General features: G+C 33.1%; 1 protein-coding gene and 1 long non-coding RNA gene across 2 annotated transcripts; one reads left to right on the forward strand and one right to left on the reverse strand.

Annotated features, from left to right (window-relative positions):
* Positions 1–4,311: 4,311 nt before the first annotated feature.
* LOC124455391 lies at positions 4,312–5,819 on the forward strand. Its single transcript, XM_047006039.1, has 2 exons — positions 4,312–4,351; positions 5,038–5,819. The coding sequence occupies exons 1-2, from the start codon at positions 4,312–4,314 to the stop codon at positions 5,817–5,819; spliced, it is 822 nt and encodes a 273-aa protein (XP_046861995.1).
* A 14,730-nt stretch (positions 5,820–20,549) lies between these two features.
* On the reverse strand, positions 20,550–20,978 carry LOC124455370. The gene is made up of 2 exons (XR_006951820.1): positions 20,868–20,978; positions 20,550–20,784 (listed from the first exon to the last, which is right to left on the reverse strand). It is a non-coding gene; the product is annotated as an uncharacterized LOC124455370 (long non-coding RNA).
* Positions 20,979–21,614: the final 636 nt, after the last annotated feature.

Consider the following 21,614-nt stretch of genomic DNA (forward strand, 5'->3'; position numbering starts at 1 on the left):
CAATTTTAGAAGCATCAATCTGCTTACCATACACGCCATATTGACATAAATCGCATCACACACTCGCATAAATTGACTTTGATATATTACATTCATGCATACACTTCAGTTGTCCTTTACTTACAATTTTCGATGTAAATTTCTGCTGATAAAACTCAAAACAATGTTGGCTTTCTTTTGAACATCAATGACTGAAATGTCGCTCGCGAGATCGTCTTTGCCAAGCATTTACAATTTATCCATAAATTTTTCACCCTCTTGAAAAAATTCACGGTTTGGACAGCAGCATTCATGTCAATATACGAATTTGTAAAAGATTTCCATAAATTCCATCTGATTGTAGTTTAGTTTCTATCATGCTTATAAAAATTACTATGAAACGATCAAACATTCAATTCAGACAGTGATCTTGACTATGTTAGTTCAGTTGGCTATCAGTCGAAATCCGTCAAACCAATCACAATAAAACAAAAATTCAAATGAACCAATTGTAAGATAGCAATTGGACTCCCTTATACGTCCGGCCACACCTATTATCAGTCGAGACCATTCCAGACTGTCCACTAATCTGGCCATTGACCAATAAAATAAGCGTTTTTGGCGTTCATAGACTCCTTTATCCGTCGAACCAGTCAAGACACCCCGCTTATCTGTCGGTTATTCCAGGTCAATTAAAATTCAACTGATCTGGTTACCAACGAGATATTCATTGGATTAGTCATTAGTTTTCAATAATAAATAAAGCTGGATTTTTATCACGAAGTAAATGCGATATTAAAGTAAGAATAATTAATGTTTTTAATTAATTTGAATAGGTAAATTTGGAATTTCAAACGTCAGTCGCGCGACGGATTTGACATACTCTAGATCCGCCCCTGATACCAAGCAAGTCAAGAATAGTTGTGCCTGTTACAGTGATGTCTAAAAATATTATAAATAAATATGAAAATATATACTTAGAAGCAACGTTGTCGTCATCTTATTCGCCTTTGGTGAAAATGACAGCACTAATTTTTATTAAGTATGTGTGATGACGACAACGAGTGTGTGAGTCTTTAAGTAACACCTGCATGAATTGTTTTAATACTGTCATTGAATTTTTCTAAAAATGGAAACTGCTTTGCATATCTACGTGTTATGCTTTAGGGAGTTATATGGAGGCGAAGTCATAGCTATACAAGCACGTTTAACTGTTGTCTCTAAATGTGTAAAACACTTTTGTTAACTCTTATAATGATTGTTTCTCAATATTTACGCTATTTCATGATGTCAAATAATGGAACTTAAATAGACATAAAATATAGGCCAAGCGTTTTTATATACAATCGTCTTCTTATTCATTGTTCTTCCTTTGTGTTTTTGATAAACATATAAAGCTAAAACTTAGACGTTTTTAAAACTATTCTGTTTCTTTAAACACAGTTGTTATCTATTTTTATGGCTTCAAAAATAGACCTAACTACTTAATGAAAAAATTACATGCATATATATAAATGAGCAATTATAAAATTCACGGTGACATGGAAGGCGATATTGAGTCCAAGCCAAGTATATGAAAGTACTAGAAATATTAAGTTGGCGAAATTTTTTGCGAGCATAGTAATTTTCAAAACACATTAATCTTGTTTTTCTTCACTTAAGTAACCATAATATAATAATTGAAATCTCTCTACTCCTCCAATTCATTTGTAAACGCTTTACACTTTTGAATGTTTGAATATGTAGCAAGATTATACTTTTGGTTTTTTAGTATGGTGGGAGGATAATATCATATATTAGTTGTCTTAATTGCTTCATATAAGATCACGTATTTTCGACTTGGTGTGTATGGTTTTAAGTTGTTTGAATGAATCCAAAAGAAGACTAGGGATCCAAGGATAGTGCAAAGCTTCTTCCTAGGATAGTGCAAAGCTAGTTCAAGCCTTTTAACTTCATGACACCGGTCACAAGCACTAGACTTGTAGCTTACGGCTATCTTCTTTTAAGTAGTCTTATCTCGTTCACATTGAGAAGGAGTAAAAAGTTTTTCCACGCTATACTATTCCTTGCTATATTTTGACTGCTTTGGACAAAGAAAAAAAGATCAATTAAGGTGTTTCGCAAATTTTTACGTGCATTAAGTTCGGTGAACGTAATATGTTCCTATGGTTTCGGTCATAGCAGGTGCATTTTAATTGATTTTCTAGCTAAATGTGCTTTTTTCGGTACAAAAACTTTTATTAAAAAACAAACGTGTTTAAAATACTGTTAAGTTTTCAAAATGCATGAATTTAGCATGAAATACAATTAGTTAAACAGACCGAGTTTTTAATGTACAAAAAAGTCAAACAAAGTTTTAATGGACTAAATGGAAATAAACACATTAGGAAAGTTAAATTATGTTAAAAGCAGCCAATGGCGTAATAATAATAATAATAATAGCTAATCTTTATTGATGATGCCAACATCACTAAAAAGTGGTTTACAGAGAGGTCCTCTAAAAGTAACTAAATATAATATAACTACTTAAAAAGACAAAGAAAAAGAATACAAATCGAAAAATATGAAGATAAAACTACATCATTTGAAAATTAACATGCTAAAAACGAAACTAATTAAAATAGTGCTTTCTTGATACCACGCTTAAATTGGCTTAAGGTGGGCACATCTCTTAGGGAAAGGGGTAAGGCATTCCAAACGTCGGCTGCAAAATTTATTGTTATCCAGTGCCCCCATCTTCTGTGTGCGAATGATTTGCGAATACTTCGCTTTGATCGTGTATTATAGTTATGATAGTTACTGTTAAAACAGCTGTAAAAAGTGTGCATAAAAAGGTTATTAACTACCTTAAACATGAAAATAGCACGATGCTCTGCTCTCCGCCTTTCTAGAGGTTTCCAATGGAGCTTTGAAAGTGCATCGCTCGTGGACGCATTACGTGGAAGATCTAAAATGATTCGCGTAGCCTTATTGTGAAGAATCTGTAGCTCTGTCAGACTGCAAGTTTTGGCAGAATGCAAGTTTTGCAGCTGCCAGATGTACAGTTTCATTGACGAAATTGCATAGCAGCATTAAATTTTCGAGGTTAATATTTGCTAAAGCTATAAATCAAACGTCATATTCAATCTAACACTGACATGAAAACCATTAAAAAGATGGCCGCAATACTGTTTCATGCAAGAAATAGAACATCTGTGTAAATAGTAAAAAAACAGAATGTTTAATTTATGACGATAAACAAATATCTTAGTTACCGAAACGTTTAATATAATGGTCTGTCAACACTTTTTCTGTTATAATTCGCAAGAGAAAGAGAGCACATAGTGTGAAAACGCCTTAAAGTGAAAGAGGTAGGATCATATAATTTTTCTTTTTTTGAACTGTAACTGTGCATATTTTTTGAACTGTAACTGTGATTTAACGCCCTGTTTTTCAATTGCTTTTTATCCGTGTTTATTTTCATGCGCGTGTTGATTCATATAAGAAATAAGAAATTTCTTTTGTGTTTGGAGAAAAGGTTTCGTTTCTTCATCATAGCATGCAAAAAATACCAATCAAAAAACAAACGCTCAAATGCAGTTTACCAAGCATCTTGGAAAAATAAAGCAAGTTTTTTAAATCCGAACATATAGCTTAAATTTAATTTCATATTTATAAAGCCTGACCCTAACACATCTTTCATCATTAAACTTTAAAATTTACTTGTGTTAAGCATCTTTTGTTTTACCTCTCGTTGAAGTAGCTTTGAACACCATTTTGCTACTAGTTTTGTTGCTAATTTGCATTTTCCCAACATTTACAGCCATGTGCCCTTTATAGACAAGAAAAAATGGCTACTGACATAACCGTAATATAGTTGAATATTTTTGATTTTTTTAGGAAAAGTTCGTTTGAAAATGCTCTTTTGGATTAGATTCTTCAATATATGGTGTTTATCTTCACTCATCTTTGTTAAAGGCAATGTACAACTTCAAGCTCGTATTGCGTCACTGCCCTCAAACTACATTTTGAGAAACATCAGCAACTCAGAGATTAACAAATGTCTGGAGAAATGTCTACAAGACTGCTCATGTTTATCATTTCAAATTTGTAATTCTACCTGCCAACTTCTTTCCACTACGATAACAGACGAACTAAGTAATGAAGATGAGAAACGACAATGTCAACATTTCACAATGAACGTAATAAACCAACATGAGGTATATCAGAAACACTAATGTCGTGCAAATTTTTATTGTATGAATTGTCCAAAATTTTAAAGCTTACAAGCCAGATTATGCTTAATTTTATGTGTCTGATAATCTTTTGATTTCAAAGCACGTCACTCTAAGAATGATAAGAGAAAATTTGACTCATATTCCTGAGAATACTAGTAAAAGGTGACGACTGGTAAAATGAACTATATGTATAATATTGGTGATTCCTATTTTGCAAACGTCACTTCCCGTGAAATTGGCGCGCTTTAATTGGGTCAGAAACATTTTCGCCTTCGTCTATTACTTTTCGTCTGTCTTTGATGAAAAAGTTTAGTGTGATGATATTTGTTCGTAAAGACTTTCTGCTCGAATAATAAGGGCTTAAAAATCAGAGCCAACTGCTAATTGAGCTGTTGTGTTAAAGTTACATTTTGCTTAAATCAATTATGATTAAATGTAACACTCACATAGGTTAATAATAGTTTCAATGCTGTTGCCGTCCTTGACGCGTATAAGAATATAAAAATCATAGATAAAATACCAAATAACGTTGACAGAAATACCAAATAACGTTGATAGATCAAAAAGAGAAGTATGGGACAAGTACTAAAACGCATGAGCACAAACATCCCACCCCAACACCTATAAGATCGTGCTGTATAGCTAAACCATAGTTCAAATAAAAAGTTCCATATTTTTTACTTTCTAATACAAATAACTATAAAATAAAAAGAAAACAATTATTATTTTTCTATTCTGTTTAATAAAAACAACTTTAAGTTTTTGTGTTGCTAAAATTGATTTTTTTTATTTTAAAAGTGTCGATCAAACTACTATCAACAAAGCTGTTTTGTTGTAATAGATTGCTGTCTTACTTCAACTTACTGCTATAACGATGGAAAATGTCGTAAATCAAAGTCACCCCTAACTAAGACACGTGCTTCATGTGAGTGTAAAGAGGGATTTGTTGGTGAACGTTGTGAAAAGAAAGCAAAGTCTTGTCAAAGTTATCGTGATCTTTCTGATGGCTGGTACAAAATATTTACAAATGATGACAACCAAGTGAAAGTTTACTGTCAGCTTGGACCAGTCAACATTTGGACATTGGTTATGTCTTATAGTTTAAAATTCAACGAACACTACAAAAATAAGGCATATTATAAAAACTCTCCTCGAAATGAAATGAATGAAACATGGGAAGATCACAGACTTTCTTTTAATGCAATGAAAAGTATAAAAGAAGATGGAAACATGCTATGGCGCATTACGTGTTCATATGGTGAAAAAGGCTGGAATGAAACAGATATTGTTATTGCAACCCATGAAAATGCACCAGTTTTTAAAAAAATTGTTGAACCTCCTGAGTGTTTAAATGTCCGTTCTATAGATATCAGAGGGTATAAGTGTAAAGATTGCCAAATTCCTTTTTGGCAAGATGACAAACAAATTTTTCACACAGACAATACCCAAGGTAAAGTTGAATGCAATCTGAAGGGTTTTGAATTATCTGTCTGTAAAGATCAAGCTGAAGGAGGAGAAGATAATTTTGGATTTTATCAGTGTTGTAACACAAAACATCGTTGTTCATCGTCAGATAAGGCCACAACACAATTATGGTTTGGTCAACGAATGAAATTTAATTGATAAGTACAAATGAGGACTTTTAGTTCAAGAAATTACAAAAAAAAGAAACCGACCGTTGTTGACGTATAAACTTTAAGCATTTGCAGCTCCTTAGTAGGAAGTCTTCATCATAAATAATTACTTAATCATATTTTATAGGAAGAAAGACGTTTAATTATTGCTTGTGTAAGTTTAATTTAGGCATATATATTTATTCGTAAATGATAGGGATGAAAAAATTCTAAACCTGCTAAATAAAATATAATTGAATGTTTCGCCTCTGAACAAATACCATAATTTTATCAGAGCATTTTAAAGCAAATTCTCTTTAATTTGAAATGTTTTTTCGTATACACGTGCATATAAGCTGTTACAACCCAAAGTTTGATATCTTAACAATATTTGGGGGTATTTAGGTCACAAATCTTATTTAATCGGCTCTATAGATCATTGGAAGCACGTATATCACCTATGATATTAAAATTTTTAACAACATATTATGGCCTTTAGAAAAATTAAATAGCTAATTGAATTGAATTGTAAAAAGAAATTAGAATTAGAAGTAAAAAAACTTGTCGTTTTTATTAAATGCGCAATTAGAATACTCTTGAAAAGATGCTCTTAATCAAAGAATGACTTTTGATGATATTCGTGTTTGGAGAGGTAACTGAAACAGCAGACAGAAACATACTGGGAAGTATAGGACTTAAGAATGGAGATATTTAGAAAAAATTTTTTATCCAAAGTACATTGTTTAGTTAAATAATGTATTTTATTTAATGCAATGAAGTTATAAAAATCAGTGCGAAGCCAATCCGATCTTTTATACGACCCCAAAACAAACTTTCAGCAAATTAATTCCATTTTTTGTTCTTACATTGATTGAACAGTAAAGGTTTTGCAATATACGAGTGAAAGACAGTCTTGTTTTTGCTACTGATAACGATGCAGATGGCGTGATTGCCTGACCTGAATAAAATAGTCTTTTTTAATTTCTTCCTAAAAAATTGCAGCTCATTGAGTATTGCGAAAATTGATCTTTGTGCCTTTGTGATACAACTAAAATCAAAATATCGATGATATTTTTTGCTTTCGTATAGGAATTTAAAAATATATATTGCATCATGCAATATGTTGTGGCGTACGTCGCTTTGTCTTCTGTGCGAAGGACAGAGTTAACAGATTAATTATAATCTTCTAAATAAAAAAGGACCATTATTAACTCGGTTTAAGAAGTAACTGGAGCTTGAGCCTTGAGGCCGTGTTTTAAATTAATATAATATTAGTCGTATAGGACATGGGGGTACCAGCGCAAAAAAGGAACTGTTTGGAACCTGTTTTCAAAGGGGGGTAAAAAACTCGAGTTTACAATCTATCGTTTAAAAATTTGGAATCTATATGTTATTGAAATATATAGGTGCGTTTAGATTTTACAAGTAGTCTTTACAAATAAATGTTAACATAGCATCATTTCGGAGGAAACTCAGCAGCGCAGAGCACAAAGTGCTCGAGCAGGGGAATGGAGTTTCCGAGAATTCTCGGACGACGGTGGGGTAAATTTTCACGAAGTGAAAATTTGGAGTCCGAAGTGGCATTCTTCGAATTCTTCGAATTCGAAGAATAACAGACATTTAACATATGCTCTTTACAAAATTTGCAATATATATGTTTTTTTAAATTTGTCTGTCAAGCGCGTGTCTTAGTGCATGTTTTTAACAATGGTTGTTTAATGTAACCAGCACATGTAAGTCGGCGTGATAAAATATGTGTTATATATATATATATGCCAAAGCGTAAAGAGCCTGAAACAATTGATGATATAATTAATGAGATTGATTCCACAAATGATATTATCAAAGACGTGGTATGTGATGAAAATATACAAGATAAACCGCAAGAAAGTTTTAATAGAAGAGATCAACTACTTAAACTAGCTGAAGATGGTGATTTAGACAAGAAAAGAAACAGTCGGCAGTTCCTTTTTTGCGCTGGTACCCCCATGTCCTATACCACTAATATTGGATACGTTATTTTGAATGCCCTTGTTTAACATGAACGTAAACGATATAATTTGATCCAGTTGAGTAGTAATGATGTATTAATAAATATCCATTTATGATGCTTAAAACACGGTGCAGTCCTGTAACTAGTCGATAAATAACCAGTAAATAGTCGAAACAAGGTGCTATCCAGTAACTGCTATAGTGACGAGAAACTCTCGTCCATACGTAGTCTTAAAGAGAATTGACTCGTCTCCAATCCCTGTGGGCTTGGTAGATCAGGTAGAGCGGCGGACTAGTACCCGATTGTGCATGTTCAAATCTCGTCCAAGTCACATGCTTTTCATGTGCATATAAAAACCGTGTTAGGATTTATATTATGTATAATGCTCAATAAAACGACAGAAAAACTTTGTCCTGTATGCACCGAATGATGTAGAGACATAAATAACATTACTGAAAATCCTTAGCGACCTAGTTATATTAACCTGGGTGAATTGAAATGCAACGTTTCCGGTGGAGCGTAAAGGTTCCACCGGCTCCACCGGCTCCAGGACCCCCCTTCTCTATACTACTGACGGGCGGACTTAACGCAAAACTATACGTCAAAATCAATTGATCGAGACGTGTTAACAACTTTAATTCGTCTGTCAAGACGAATTAGACACCATAGTAGTCTGGACGGTTAATTCGCCTCGTGTCTGTCTTTGTCCTTCCGACGATCTAAGAGACCTAAAAACGGCCAATAATATACTTATAACTAGCGTCACTAAGGACTGAATACCTTCACCGCACGCTAACTGTCAAGAACTACGGCAAGAAAACTTTTGTCTCTGATATAAAAAAGCAACAGCGGTACGTTTATGTTTTTATCACTTTCGGCTCTTGCTTAGATACAAATAGAAATACATATTTATAGCTTAACTATTTGTTGATTAAATAATAAAAACAGAAAATGTCCCTCTGGCTGACTTTGTGTCGAACAATATGTTAATTGTTCACTTGCTTTTGTATATAGCTTCGAGGCACAAGTTAAATGCTGCTCTTTCAAACTTTAAATATACGTACAAGTATAGTTTCTCATCTCTTATTGCGATATATATATCTTGTTAAAGATAGTTATTTTTTTTTTGAATTCTACAAGATAGAGAAGCATAAAACTTTCTTTGAATATTACAAGTAAATAGTAATGCTGCTTTAAAAAAAAACGTTTCATAGCTTGTGAAAGTGTATACATTCAAATTTTTCTGCTTGAAATTGAAAATTTCCTTTCTACGACGCAGTTAATTTCCACTGTGTTAAAGTTTTGATTAAGCCTGGAGTTTTTAACAGCGATATTTGGTACTTAGACCAACTGTATGTATACTCATTTGTCGCTTCATGTTTTATTGTAACGATTTAATGAAACGTGAGCATTTCTTTTGACTTTTGACTGTATTCAAAGTTCGTAAAAAATGACACAACTGAATTTTTGGTAATAACACGTTCCATTCAATTGATCGAGAAAAATATCTTGACCTGTTTCTTTCTTTATTAAACATAAAAATTCCTCTAGCTAACATGCTGCATGTTTGATTTAATTCTTTCAAATATATTTCTCTAATTTCCATAATGGGTTAGATGATGAGCGTTAATAGGTAACCGACTGCACGCACAGTTTTTCCTCATCATAAAAGGAAACCTGTCTTCAGAAAATTGCTCGATCAGATAATATTTTGTGCAGCTTGTTTAATGTTTGTTTTCTATAAGTTCTTTTGAAGAAAATTTTCTCTTTATAAGTAAAAATCGGCTTCAGTGAAATTTCGTATGAAAAAAATTTCCTTTTCTATTGAGCATGTTGTTTTAAGTCTCAAGCCCATATTTAATCGTTGTTATGCGTTTCTAGCATTTCGTTTTAGGCCATCTTGACCATGACCATCAAGATTATGACCATCATGACCATGACTATAAAGACCATGAATATCATGACCATTACCATTATGACCATGACCATCATGACCATGACAATCATGACCATGACCATCATGACCATGACAATCATGACCGTGACATTCATGACCATGACCATCAAGACCATGACTATCACTACCATGACTATTATGACCATGACCATCATGACCATGACCACCATGACCATGACTATCATGACCATGACTATGATTAATAAATGTTTGCCTCATTATGCTTCAATCAAATTTTATAAATGCACAAAATATTTTATACAGTTGATTGAAATATGGTTAAGTTTAACATTATGTTTTTAATTGAGCTGTTTATACTATCTTTCAGTGACTAATAAATTACATCTGAAATGAAGCGACTTGATATTTTTGTATTTTCCCTTAAAGGCAGCAAACTAAAGTTTCCAATTAACTTTTATTGCTAAACGAACTGCAAGTTTTAAAATATAAGCATATAGTTGAAAACATGATGAGTTCAAAGAAATAAACATGTTGCTACAAAACAAAGAAAATGGCGAGGATTAATTCTTATCACGTGTAAACTACGTGCAATCAATGTGCAAATATAGTTTATTGCGTTTTTTGTGCCCATGCATTTAACTTTACACATTTTAGACTTATAAAGGTGCGTTGCTTAGTGTATTACAAGACTCTGTAAAGGTCACGTGGCTTTTAAGTACTCTTATACTGCACCTGTAAACTTAAGCAATACACATAAATTGCTGATTGATTGAGCGCAGGTGTTAATGCATTTATATTGTTTTCAAGATTACTAGCAAGGATTAATATTATGTAAAAAAGAGACAAGCCTTTAAACGCTGAACATTGCATAAGTGATCAGCATTATATATATATATATACAAAGTGTATAACAATGTGCCCTCCCGACAAAAAGAGTATAAAAGGAGTAGCATTTTTTAACTAACCATTATTTTCTACCTAAGACGGGTAATTGTATTCGTAAAATTGTAAGAGCTTCTGTCCGTCACAATTCTCGACTTGAAACCATTCTCTCGAGATTTATCATAAAATGTTGCTCGCCCACGTCAGCTGGTGCCAACAATAGCACTGATAAAATAATCTTTTGTATCATACCACCAACATGGCTGAATTGCAAGTCAAGAATAGCTTGTGCCTGTTACAGTGATATCTAAAAATATCATAAATAAATATGAAAATATATACTAAGAAGCAACACGCTTTAATTCCCCACTTATTACAACATGCACGTGTATATAAAAATATATTCGTGAAGAAAGACGTTTATGTTTTAGCGTATTTTTTACAGTCATGGGGTTTTCGCTTGCAGGTCATTTATAGTTCTCTTTATAATTTTATGTTTTCTGTTTTCAATTAATGCAATGCAGAGACAGCATGTTTTTGCGATATATCTACTGTACTTTTCACAGAATATACAACAACAGTCGAACTTTTTACGTTTCAGAGGACAAATAACTTGTTTCTTATTCGCCTTTGGTGAAAATGACAGCACTAATTTTTATTAAGTATGTGTGATGACGACAACGAGTGTGTGAGTCTTTAAGTAACACCTGCATGACTTGTTTTAATACTGTCATTGAATTTTTCTAAAAATGGAAACTGATTGATGCTTTGCATATCTACGTGTTATGCTTTAGGGAGTTATATGAAGGCGAAGTCATAGCTATTCAAGCACGTTAAACTGTTGTCTCTAAATGTGTAAAACACTTTTGTTAACTCTAATAATGATTGTTTCTCAATATTTATGCTATTTCATGATGTCAAATAATGGAACTTAAATAGACATAAAATATAGGCCAAGCATTTTTATATACAATCGTCTTCTTATTGATTGTTCTTCCTTTGTGTTTTTGATAAACATATAAAGCTAAAACTTAGACGTTTTTAAACCTATTCTGTTTCTTTAAACACAGTTGTTATCTAATTCTATGGCTTCAAAAATAGACCTAACTACTTAATGAAAAAATTACATGCATATATATAAATGAGTAATTATAAAATTGACGGTGACATGGAAGACGATATTGAGTCCAAGCGAAGTATATGAAAGTACATGAAAATATTAAGTTGGCGAAATTTTATGCGAGTATAGTAATTTTCAAAACACATTAATCTTGTTTTTCTTCACTTAAGTAACCATAATATAATAATTGAAATTTCTCCACTCCTCCAATTCATTTGTAAACGCTTTACACTTTTGAATGTTTGAATATGTAGTAAGATTATACTTTTGGTTTTTTAGTATGGTGGGAGAATAATATCATATATTAGTTGTCATAATTGCTTCATATAAGATCATGTATTTTCGACTTGGTGCCTATGGTTTTAAGTTGTTTGAATGAAGCCAAAAGAAGACTAGAGATCCAAGGATAGTGCAAAGCTTCTTAAAAAAATGTTCCTAATCATGTCAAATAAAATTAGTGTCAAGAAAGCTTAATTTCCAAGTTTTTGACTGAAAACTTGAAATAAGCATCGTTCAAGCCTTTTAACTTCGTGATACCGGTCACAAGCACTAGACTTGTAGCGTACGGCTATCTGCTTTTGAGAAGTTTTATCTCGTTTATATTGAGAAGGAGTAAAAAGTTTTTCCATGCTATACTATTCCTTGCTATATTTTGATTGTTTGGACTAAAAAAAGATCAATTACGGTGTTACGCAAATTATTACGTACATTGAGTTCAGTGAATTTAATATTCTCATATGGTTCCGGTCATAGCAGGTGCATTTTAATTGATTTTCTAGCTAAGTGTGCTTTTTTCGGTACAAAAACTGTTATGTACAAAAAAGTCAAACAAAAAGTTTTTAATGTACAAAAAAGTCAAACAAAGTTTTAATGGACAAAATGGAAATAAACACATTAGAAAAGTTAAATTATGTTATAAGCAGCCAATGGCGTAACCAGACTGCAAGTTTTGCACCTGCTAGATGTACAGTTTCACTGACGAAATTCCATAGGGGCATTAAATTTTCCAGGTTAATATTTGCTAAAGCTATAAATCAAACGTCATATTCAATCTAACAATGACATGAAAATCATTAAAAAGATGGCCGCAATACTGTTTCATGCAAGAAATAGAACATCTGTGTAAATAGTAAAAAAAAACAGAATGTTAAATTTATGACGATAAACAAATATGTTAATTGCCAAACGCTTAATATAATGGTCTGCCGACTTTTTTTCTCATATAATTCGCAAGAGAAAGAGAGCACATAGTTTGAAAACGCCTTAAAGTGAAAGTGGTTGGATCATATAATTTTTCTTTGCATATTTTTTGAACTGTAACTGTGATTTAACGCCATGTTTTTTAATTGCTTTTTATCCGTGTTTATTTTTATGCGCGTGTTGATTCATATAAGAAATAAAAAATTCCATTTGTGTTTGGAGAAAAGGTTTCGTTACTTCATCATAGCATGCAAAAGATACCAATCAAAAAATAAACGCTCAAATGCAGTTTACCAAGCATCTTGGAAAAATGAAGCAAGTTTTTTTAAATCCGAACATATAGCTTAAATTTAATTTCATATTTATAAAGCCTGACCCTAACACATCTTTCATTATTAAAACTTAAACTTTACTTGTGTTAAGCATCTTTTGTTTTACCTCTCGATGAAGTAGCTTTGAACACCATTTTGTTACTAGTTTTGTTGCTAATTTGCATTTTCCCAACATTTACAGCCATGTGCTCTTTATAGACAAGAAAAAATAGCTACTGACATAACCGTAAAATAGTTGAATATTTTTGATTTTTTTAGGAAAAGTTCGTTGGAAAATGCTCTTTTGGATTAGATTTTTCAATATATGGTGTTTATCTTCAGTCATCTTTATTAAAGGCAATGTACAACTCCAAGCTCGTATTGCGTCACTAGCCTCAAACTATATTTTGAGAAACATCAGCACCTCAGAGATTAGCAAATGTCTGGAGAATTGTCTACAAGACTGCTCATGTTTATCATTTCAAATTTGTAATTCTACCTGCCAACTTCTTTCCACTACGATAACAGACGAACTAAGTAACAAAGATGAGAAACGACAATGTCAACATTTTACAATGAACATAGCAAACCAACATGAGGTATATCAGAAACACTAATGTCGTATAAATTTTTATTGTATGAATTGTCCGAAACTTTAAAGCTTACAAGCCAGATTATGCTTAACTTTATGTGTCTTATAATCTTTTGATTTCAAAGCACGTCACTCTAAGAATGATAAGAGAAAATTTGACTCATATTCCTGAGAATACTAGTAAAAGGTGACGACTGGTAAAATGAACTATATGTATAATATTGGTGATTCCTATTTTGCAAACGTCACTTCCCGTGAAATTGGCGCGCTTTAATTGGGTCAGAAACATTTTTTCTTTTGTCTATTACTTTTCGTCTGCCTCTGATAAAAAAATTCAGTGTGATATTTCTTCGTAAAGACTTTCTGTTCGAATAATAAGGGCTTAATAATCAGAGCCGACTGCTAATTGAGCTGTTGTGTTTAAAATTCATTCTGCTTAAATCAATTATGATTAAATGTAACACTCAAATAGATTAATAATAGTTTTAATGCTATTGCCGTTCTTCAATGAAATAATGTCATTTTTAAAATATTTAAAGATCATTTTCAACTTATCGCGTATAAGAATATAAAAATCGTAGATAAAATACCAAATAACGTTGACAGATCAAAAAGAGAAGTTGAAAAAATAGCTGGAAGCCAAATTTGATGTGTCATTTGGTAATAATTAAATTATTTCACAAACATCTAACATCAGTTATGCAGCCAACTCTATTACGTAGCTATTTGAATAATTAGAGGGTGAATACTCTCAATCGTGAATTCATATTATGCCATACAATGGTCCTGTTAAATCAATCGTTTTATTATGGGACAAGTACTTAAACGCGTGAGCACAAACATCCCACCCCAACACCCATAAGATCGTGCTGTATAGCTAATCCATAGTTCAAATAGAAAGTTCCATTGTTTTTACTTTCTAATACAAATAGTTATGAAATAAAAAGGAAACAATTATTATTGTTCTATCCTGTTTAATAAAAAACAACTTTAAGTTTTTTGTGCTACTAAAATTGATTTTTTTTATTTTAAAAGTGTCGATCAAACTACTATCAACAAAGCTGCTTTGTTGTAATAGATTGCTGTCTTACTTCAACTTACTGCTATAACGATGGAAAATGTCGTAAATCAAAGTCACCCCTAAGTAAGACACGTGCTTCATGTGAGTGTAAAGAGGGATTTGTTGGTGAACGTTGTGAAAAAAAAGCAAAGTCTTGTCAAAGTTATCGTGATCTTTCTGATGGCTGGTACAAAATATTTACAAATGATAGCAACCAAGTGAAAGTTTACTGTCAGTTTGGACCAGTCAACATTTGGACATTGGTTATGTCTTATAGTTTAAAATTCAACGAACACTACAAAAATAACTCATATTATAAAAACTCTCCTCGAAATGAAATGAATGAAACATGGGAAGATCACAGACTTTCTTTTAATGCAATGAAAAGTATAAAAGAAGATGGAAACACGCTATGGCGCATCACGTGTTCATATGGTGACAAAAGCTGGAATGAAACAGATTTTGTTATTGCAACCCATGAAAATGCACCAGTTTTTAAAAAATTCGATAATCCTCCAGGTTGTTTAAATGTCAGTTCTATAGATATCAGAGGGTATAAGTGTAATGATTGCATAATTCCTTTTTGGCAAGATGACAGACAAATTTTTCACACAGACAATACCCATAGTTCATCTCAATGCAATCTGAACGATTTTAGAATATCTGTCTGTAATGGTAACGGAGGAGAAGATAATTTTGGATTTTATAGTTGTTATGACAAAAAACATCGTTGTGCATCATCAGATAATGCCACAACACAATTATGGTTTGGTCAAGGAATGAAATTCATTTGATAAGTACAAATGATGACTTTTTAGTTCAAGAAATTACAAAAAAAAGAAACCGACCGTTGTTGACGTATAAACGTCAAACAATTGTAGCTACTTAGTAGGAAGTCTTTATCATAAATAATTACTTAATCATATTTTATAGGAAGAAAAACGTTTAATTATTGCTTGTGTAAGCTGAATTTAGACATATATTTATTCGTAAATGATAGGGATGGAAAAATTGCTGAACCTGCTAATTAAAATATAAAGTTGAATATTTCGCCTCTGAACAAATACTATAATTTTATCAGGGCATTTTAAAACAAATTCTCTTTAATTTGAAATGTTTTTTCGTATACACGTGCATATAAGCTGTTACAACCCAAAGTTTGATATCTTAACAATATTTGGGGGTATTTAAGTCACAAATCTTATTTAATCAGCTTTATAGATCATTGGAATTTCATCCATGTTAAACCACTTAGGTCTCATTTCTGTTGGAGGAAAAATCCATAAAATTAATTTATGAAAAAGCTTTATGTTTATTCTGAATTAATTTTAAGCAGTGGCATAGCCAGCCTGCATAAAATTAATTTATGAAAAGGCTTGATATTTATTCTGAAGTAATTTTAAGCAGTGGCATAGCCAGCCTGCATAAAATTAATTTATGAAAAGGCTTGATATTTATTCTGAATTAATTTTAAGCAGTAGCGTAGCCAGCCTGCATATTTAGTGCCTTGATCTACATTTTTCTTCGTTCACACACTGTAAAAACAATGAATTTCTACAGGTATGAAAAACAATAATGTGCTGAAATTTACAAAATTGGACTAAAATGTGCAAACTGGCTATGCCATTGATTTTAACTTGTCCACCTTCTGATTCTTGTACTTCCCCTTCGTAAACCTTGGTTGTAAAAACATGAACTTCCATGATTTGTGGCTCATTAACAAACTCAAACTTTAATATTCCAACATGTTTTAGGTCTCTTGTGGTTAGATTGCATTCTTCTTTTAACTCTCTAAAAATTACAGATTTGCCATTGTGTAAATTACCTGCCAGAGTTCAAAAAGTCCAAACTTGCAACCCACCTTTTTGCTCCTGCCTCAATTGTTTCTGTGCTATCTACTTTGCCACCAAATCCATTCCATCTTCCAGCTCCAAATCCTCGCTTCTTCAATCCCAACAAAATTTTTCCACCATTAAAAACAAACACCAATGTTAGTAATTTGTTGTTTGTCATTTTGCAACTAATTTGTTACAATTCATTTAACCATGTGGTAAACGGTTTATGGCATGTAATGGACCACACGTGACACTGAGGTCTGGGATTGATGAAATGAACCGGCGTGTTTGAGGGAAGGAAGGTACTGATGAGAGGACTCACAGGAGGTTAAAACAGGAAGTACTCTCTGCCATTATGCATTGTGCCCTTATGTAATGGATTACTGAAAAATCCTGACTGTGTGTTTCCGAGTTCAGAAACAAATCGAAATTGAAAGTTCGATTTTATCGAGTTATGAACAGCAAAGGGGTTATTTGGTTTGCCGATGCAAACGGTATATCGTACACCTTATCCCTGGAGGACAATAAATTGCAAGCTTGATCAGATGATACGGTTATCATAAAAACAATATCAGCCGTAAAGCCATGTGCATTTGCTGTCGAAGGTGATCAGAATGTGTACTTCTACGTAAACAAATGTGATATTCCTATACGCGTTCAGATTTCGCCTTACGAAAATCAACGATGGAATCCCATACACAAATGGTCACAAAAAGCGGTATGCTATGTTCTGTTTATTAAAGAGTTTGCATTCCGAGTTAACATATTCATCACACGGATTCACACCAAGACAGTATGACATCAGGTATATACAATTATGTTCAAAACTGTATTTAACAGTATAGGTTTGGCTGAAATTGTATATAATACTTCAATTAACAAATTTCAAAACTTAGTAAAATATCTAAACATAACATTTTAATAAAAACATTACATGTTGAGGCAAGCTTGCATTTGTTCAATAACCACGAATTACTGATAATTTGAGCGTGGAGAAGGATGAGGAATGATGGTTTTCGGAATGATGGCATTCTGCAGAGGCATTCATAGCACACCGCTTACACAGTGGAAACATTAATTTACCATTAACTTTCATCGGGAGCACGGGATGATACAAGCCTACTGGTGCCAAAACGCGGCACTTAATCAAACCAAAGTAATTTGAAAGATCTTCAAAATTTTTGCGAATAATTGTAGGGTGACCTATAGGATAACGGCGATTTTTCATAACGAATGGATAAAGACTTGTAAAATCGTTATAAAAGATTTTCCCATTTTCTTCGGCCCTACGAAACAGTTTAAAACCCTCAACTCTTCCTCCAAAAAAGCTATCGGCAGGGTAAAGGTCTGTTATAATTTCATGTGTCTTTAAAAAATGCTGCATTTGAGGAGTATTTGCTCTCCTAACGCAGATTTAACACGATAATGAAGCACTGTTCAAGTTGGTGTGCAACAGGAACATTTTTCCCCTTTTTAAAGTGTTGGCCTTCTTATGAATAATCATTTACCAACGCATGATTTAGTTTAAAGAAGAATAGGTCTCATTCATACTGTGAGTGAAGAATTGAATAGAATCACATTCAAGTGTAAGACTCACACTTGTTCAAATCAATAATCCTTTTTGGTACATTGTTTGATATCTTTCCAGAGGCCGTCTCATTATTCATTAACTGCATCACTTTCAATTGTATGATACCGCCCACACTGCAGGATCTTATCTTCACAACATGATTTTTCTTTTTAATTTCCTTTCAATATTGACTCATGTTCAAACCGATGATTTATTCACATTGTCAGGCATCTTTTGTGGGGTCCTTATCATTTACTGTATCATATCGGTCGGTATGTTAAAGGCTCTTTTCATTTCCCTTTAATATTGACTAATGTTCATGCTGCTCCTTTATTTACATTGTCAGGCATCTTTTGTGGGTCCTTATCATTTACTGTATCATGTTGGTTGGTATGTTAAAGGTTCTTTTTATTTCCCTTTAATATTGACTTGTGCTCATGCCGCTCCTTTATTCACATTGTCATATTCACGGGTCCTTATCATTTACTGCATCATTCCCCTCAGTAGGATACTGCACAAATCTTACCCACGCCTCACTATTCAAGGTGCTACTACTCAATGGTAATTTTTAATTTACACTTGCGAGATGGCAGCGAAGGTCACATCTCAAGCGCATGCGCTGTGTACTTCAACCACTTGAAATACTAAAAGTGTTTTGTATGTGTTAAGACGATAAAAACTCTGCAAAAACTCAAGACACACAAATCGCAAAGTCTGGCAGAATGGCATCGCATGAGTCAGCATCAAAAAAAAATTAGTAAGTGCGAGTTCTTTCTGTTTATTTCAAATTAGCGAATGTTTTTTATCTTCAACAGAATCTATCTCCTCATTTTCAGAAAAATGTAATCGCTGTCGTGACTTTTACACGAAAGCAAAATGTGCTCATACTGTCCATCTGTTCCCATTGATAGAGTCACGGGGAAAATTCCAATGCAAAATTTGCGGGTTTGTATGCTTTTAAAATATTTTAATCTTAGGTTGCGTTTCATGTCATTGATTTTTACTCTTCATTCATGTAGTGTATTGGACGCAGGTGTCGATGTAGCTGTTCGCCGATTTTTGATGTAAGTTTGTAATTCATGGGTGCGTTTATACCTTACTTTGTGCTATTATATAAAGTTTAAATATGTTTGAGTTATAAACTGTCATACGGAAGCAGCAATTTTATTTAGTGGTTCTTATTTCATTCATTCAGAAAACTGTGTACCGAGGGCATCATGTTCAACGCAGAACATTAACAGAAAAGATTTTAATGTAAAAGTGTTAATAAAAATTTATAAATGTTGAATGACTCGTTTTTTAAGTTTGTTCATTTTATCTGAAACAAATATTTTAAGCCAATCTTTACAGGTATATTTTAGTATCTCAAGGCCGTTCATCATCATCATATCTTTCCGCGCCAAGGGGCGATCCAAACTCGGGCTGGAAGTTTGGAAGTGTTGCGCGTGTTGTAGCAATCAGTCGAAATCAGGGACGGCACGTGAAGCCTTGCTACTTATTAGTCCCCTCAAGGCCGTTAACGGGTGGGTCGACATCTTCAATGCTTTTCATAAAATCTTTCATAACAGTCTCCTCAGACACGCTTTCCAGGGCATCATCGAAATACAACCTCGCACGTTCATCGGGTTCCATCATCAAATAATCATGTTTGCGTTGGGAGGGACGTTGGATCGCACAACCATAGCAATTCTTGTTTACCGCGGCATGTATCATTACAGTAATTTCATTGGCATAACAGTCTAATAGTTTTTTGTCCAGCAAACTTTGACGTTGACTTATTTCATTTTCTTCTTCTAAATCCAAAAGTTTACTTAATTCATTTTCTTCTAAGCTCAAAGCCGACATTTTTAAGGCTAGATCAATGTCTACTTTCAATGGCATTTATTTTTAAAGAGATAAAATGTAAACCTTTCAATAAAGAGTAAGCTATGAAATGCAATCGACTTTTTATCTGTTGCTGTACCATGGATTGAGAAAGGAAACGGAATTACCGATACTAGAACAATCCAATATGGAACAATGGCATCCTTCTAATTTACATCTGTTTCATTTCCCGTTTATCATATTAGCCCATTACACTCGACTTCCCGCCTGAGTCTGCTTCCTGTTGACATGCGCGCGCACCGATCAACTGGAGGGGACTGGAAACTAACTGGCACGGGTAAGAGCTCTGTGACAAAAGTGTGACAAAGCTGCACCTTATCTACTCACGCCCAAATTATCTGTAATTTGTGGTCATTGAACAAATGCAAGCTTCCGTCAGCATATACTGTTTTTATTTAAATGTTATGTTTAGATATTTTACTTAGTCTTAAAATTTGTTAATTGAATATTTTGGCGATAATTGAATACATGACAATTACGAAGAGCTGTCGTGTCTGGAAGTGGCATATAATTTTCGAAATCTTTCTCTTGGTCTTTGTTTCTGCACTGAAATGTTTGTCGTGGTGTTCGTGGTAGTCAAGTTTTTCGTCATCGTCTTTGTTATCTGTAACTTGGGGATACAGGACAAATGCAAGCGTGAACTTACTGTATTCTTATATATTATTATATATATGTTATGATTTGATATTTTACCAAGTTTGAACTTTGTTAATTGAAGTTTTGTAATTGTTTTCAATCCATCTCAACCCGTGCATAAAATTCTTACGCAGTCAATCACTGCGGTGGAGGTATGCAATCCTTAGTAACTTTAGTTATAACTATATTGGAAAGTCGTGACGAAGAAATCCAAAGTCTCCTGTCTCTTTATCACCGTTTGACATAATGAGGTAGAGCTTTCGGTAAATTTTCTTGATTTTTCCATGTTGCATTTCGGTTGTCAGCCGTCTTTGTTTGTTTTAATCGTTGCAAATATCATCAAACGAAGATTATTTTATGTTAACATCAAACGTAGAAATGCCAACATCATGGCACCATAATTGTTTTTTTCTAACAGGAGCGAACAATTGAATATATATTATTTTAATCACTGAGCTAAATACATGCAGAGCGCATCTATTATATATTATACATACCAAAATTGAAGCCGGAAATCAAGTGTGGCGGTCATCTTACTGTGATCACCTTTGATGAGTGATCTATTTGACAAATAGATAACATTTGACCGTTGTCTATACAGTTATAGATATACAGGTATGACGTCAATTGTGATAAAATCTAAAAACGTGCATACATAGATGAAATAGATGCATATAAAAATCAAATATGGCTTCTTTGAGAGTACCTTTTGAGGATATCCTCCTAAATCACATACATGCTATGTTCTCAATTTGAGAAGTCTTACTTCAACCGATTTAGGATATTCGACACCAGGATTGCATT

Source organism: Xenia sp. Carnegie-2017, unplaced genomic scaffold (assembly GCF_021976095.1).
Source record: "Xenia sp. Carnegie-2017 unplaced genomic scaffold, XeniaSp_v1 HiC_scaffold_39, whole genome shotgun sequence".
NCBI classification, from domain to species: Eukaryota; Metazoa; Cnidaria; class Anthozoa; order Malacalcyonacea; family Xeniidae; genus Xenia; species Xenia sp. Carnegie-2017.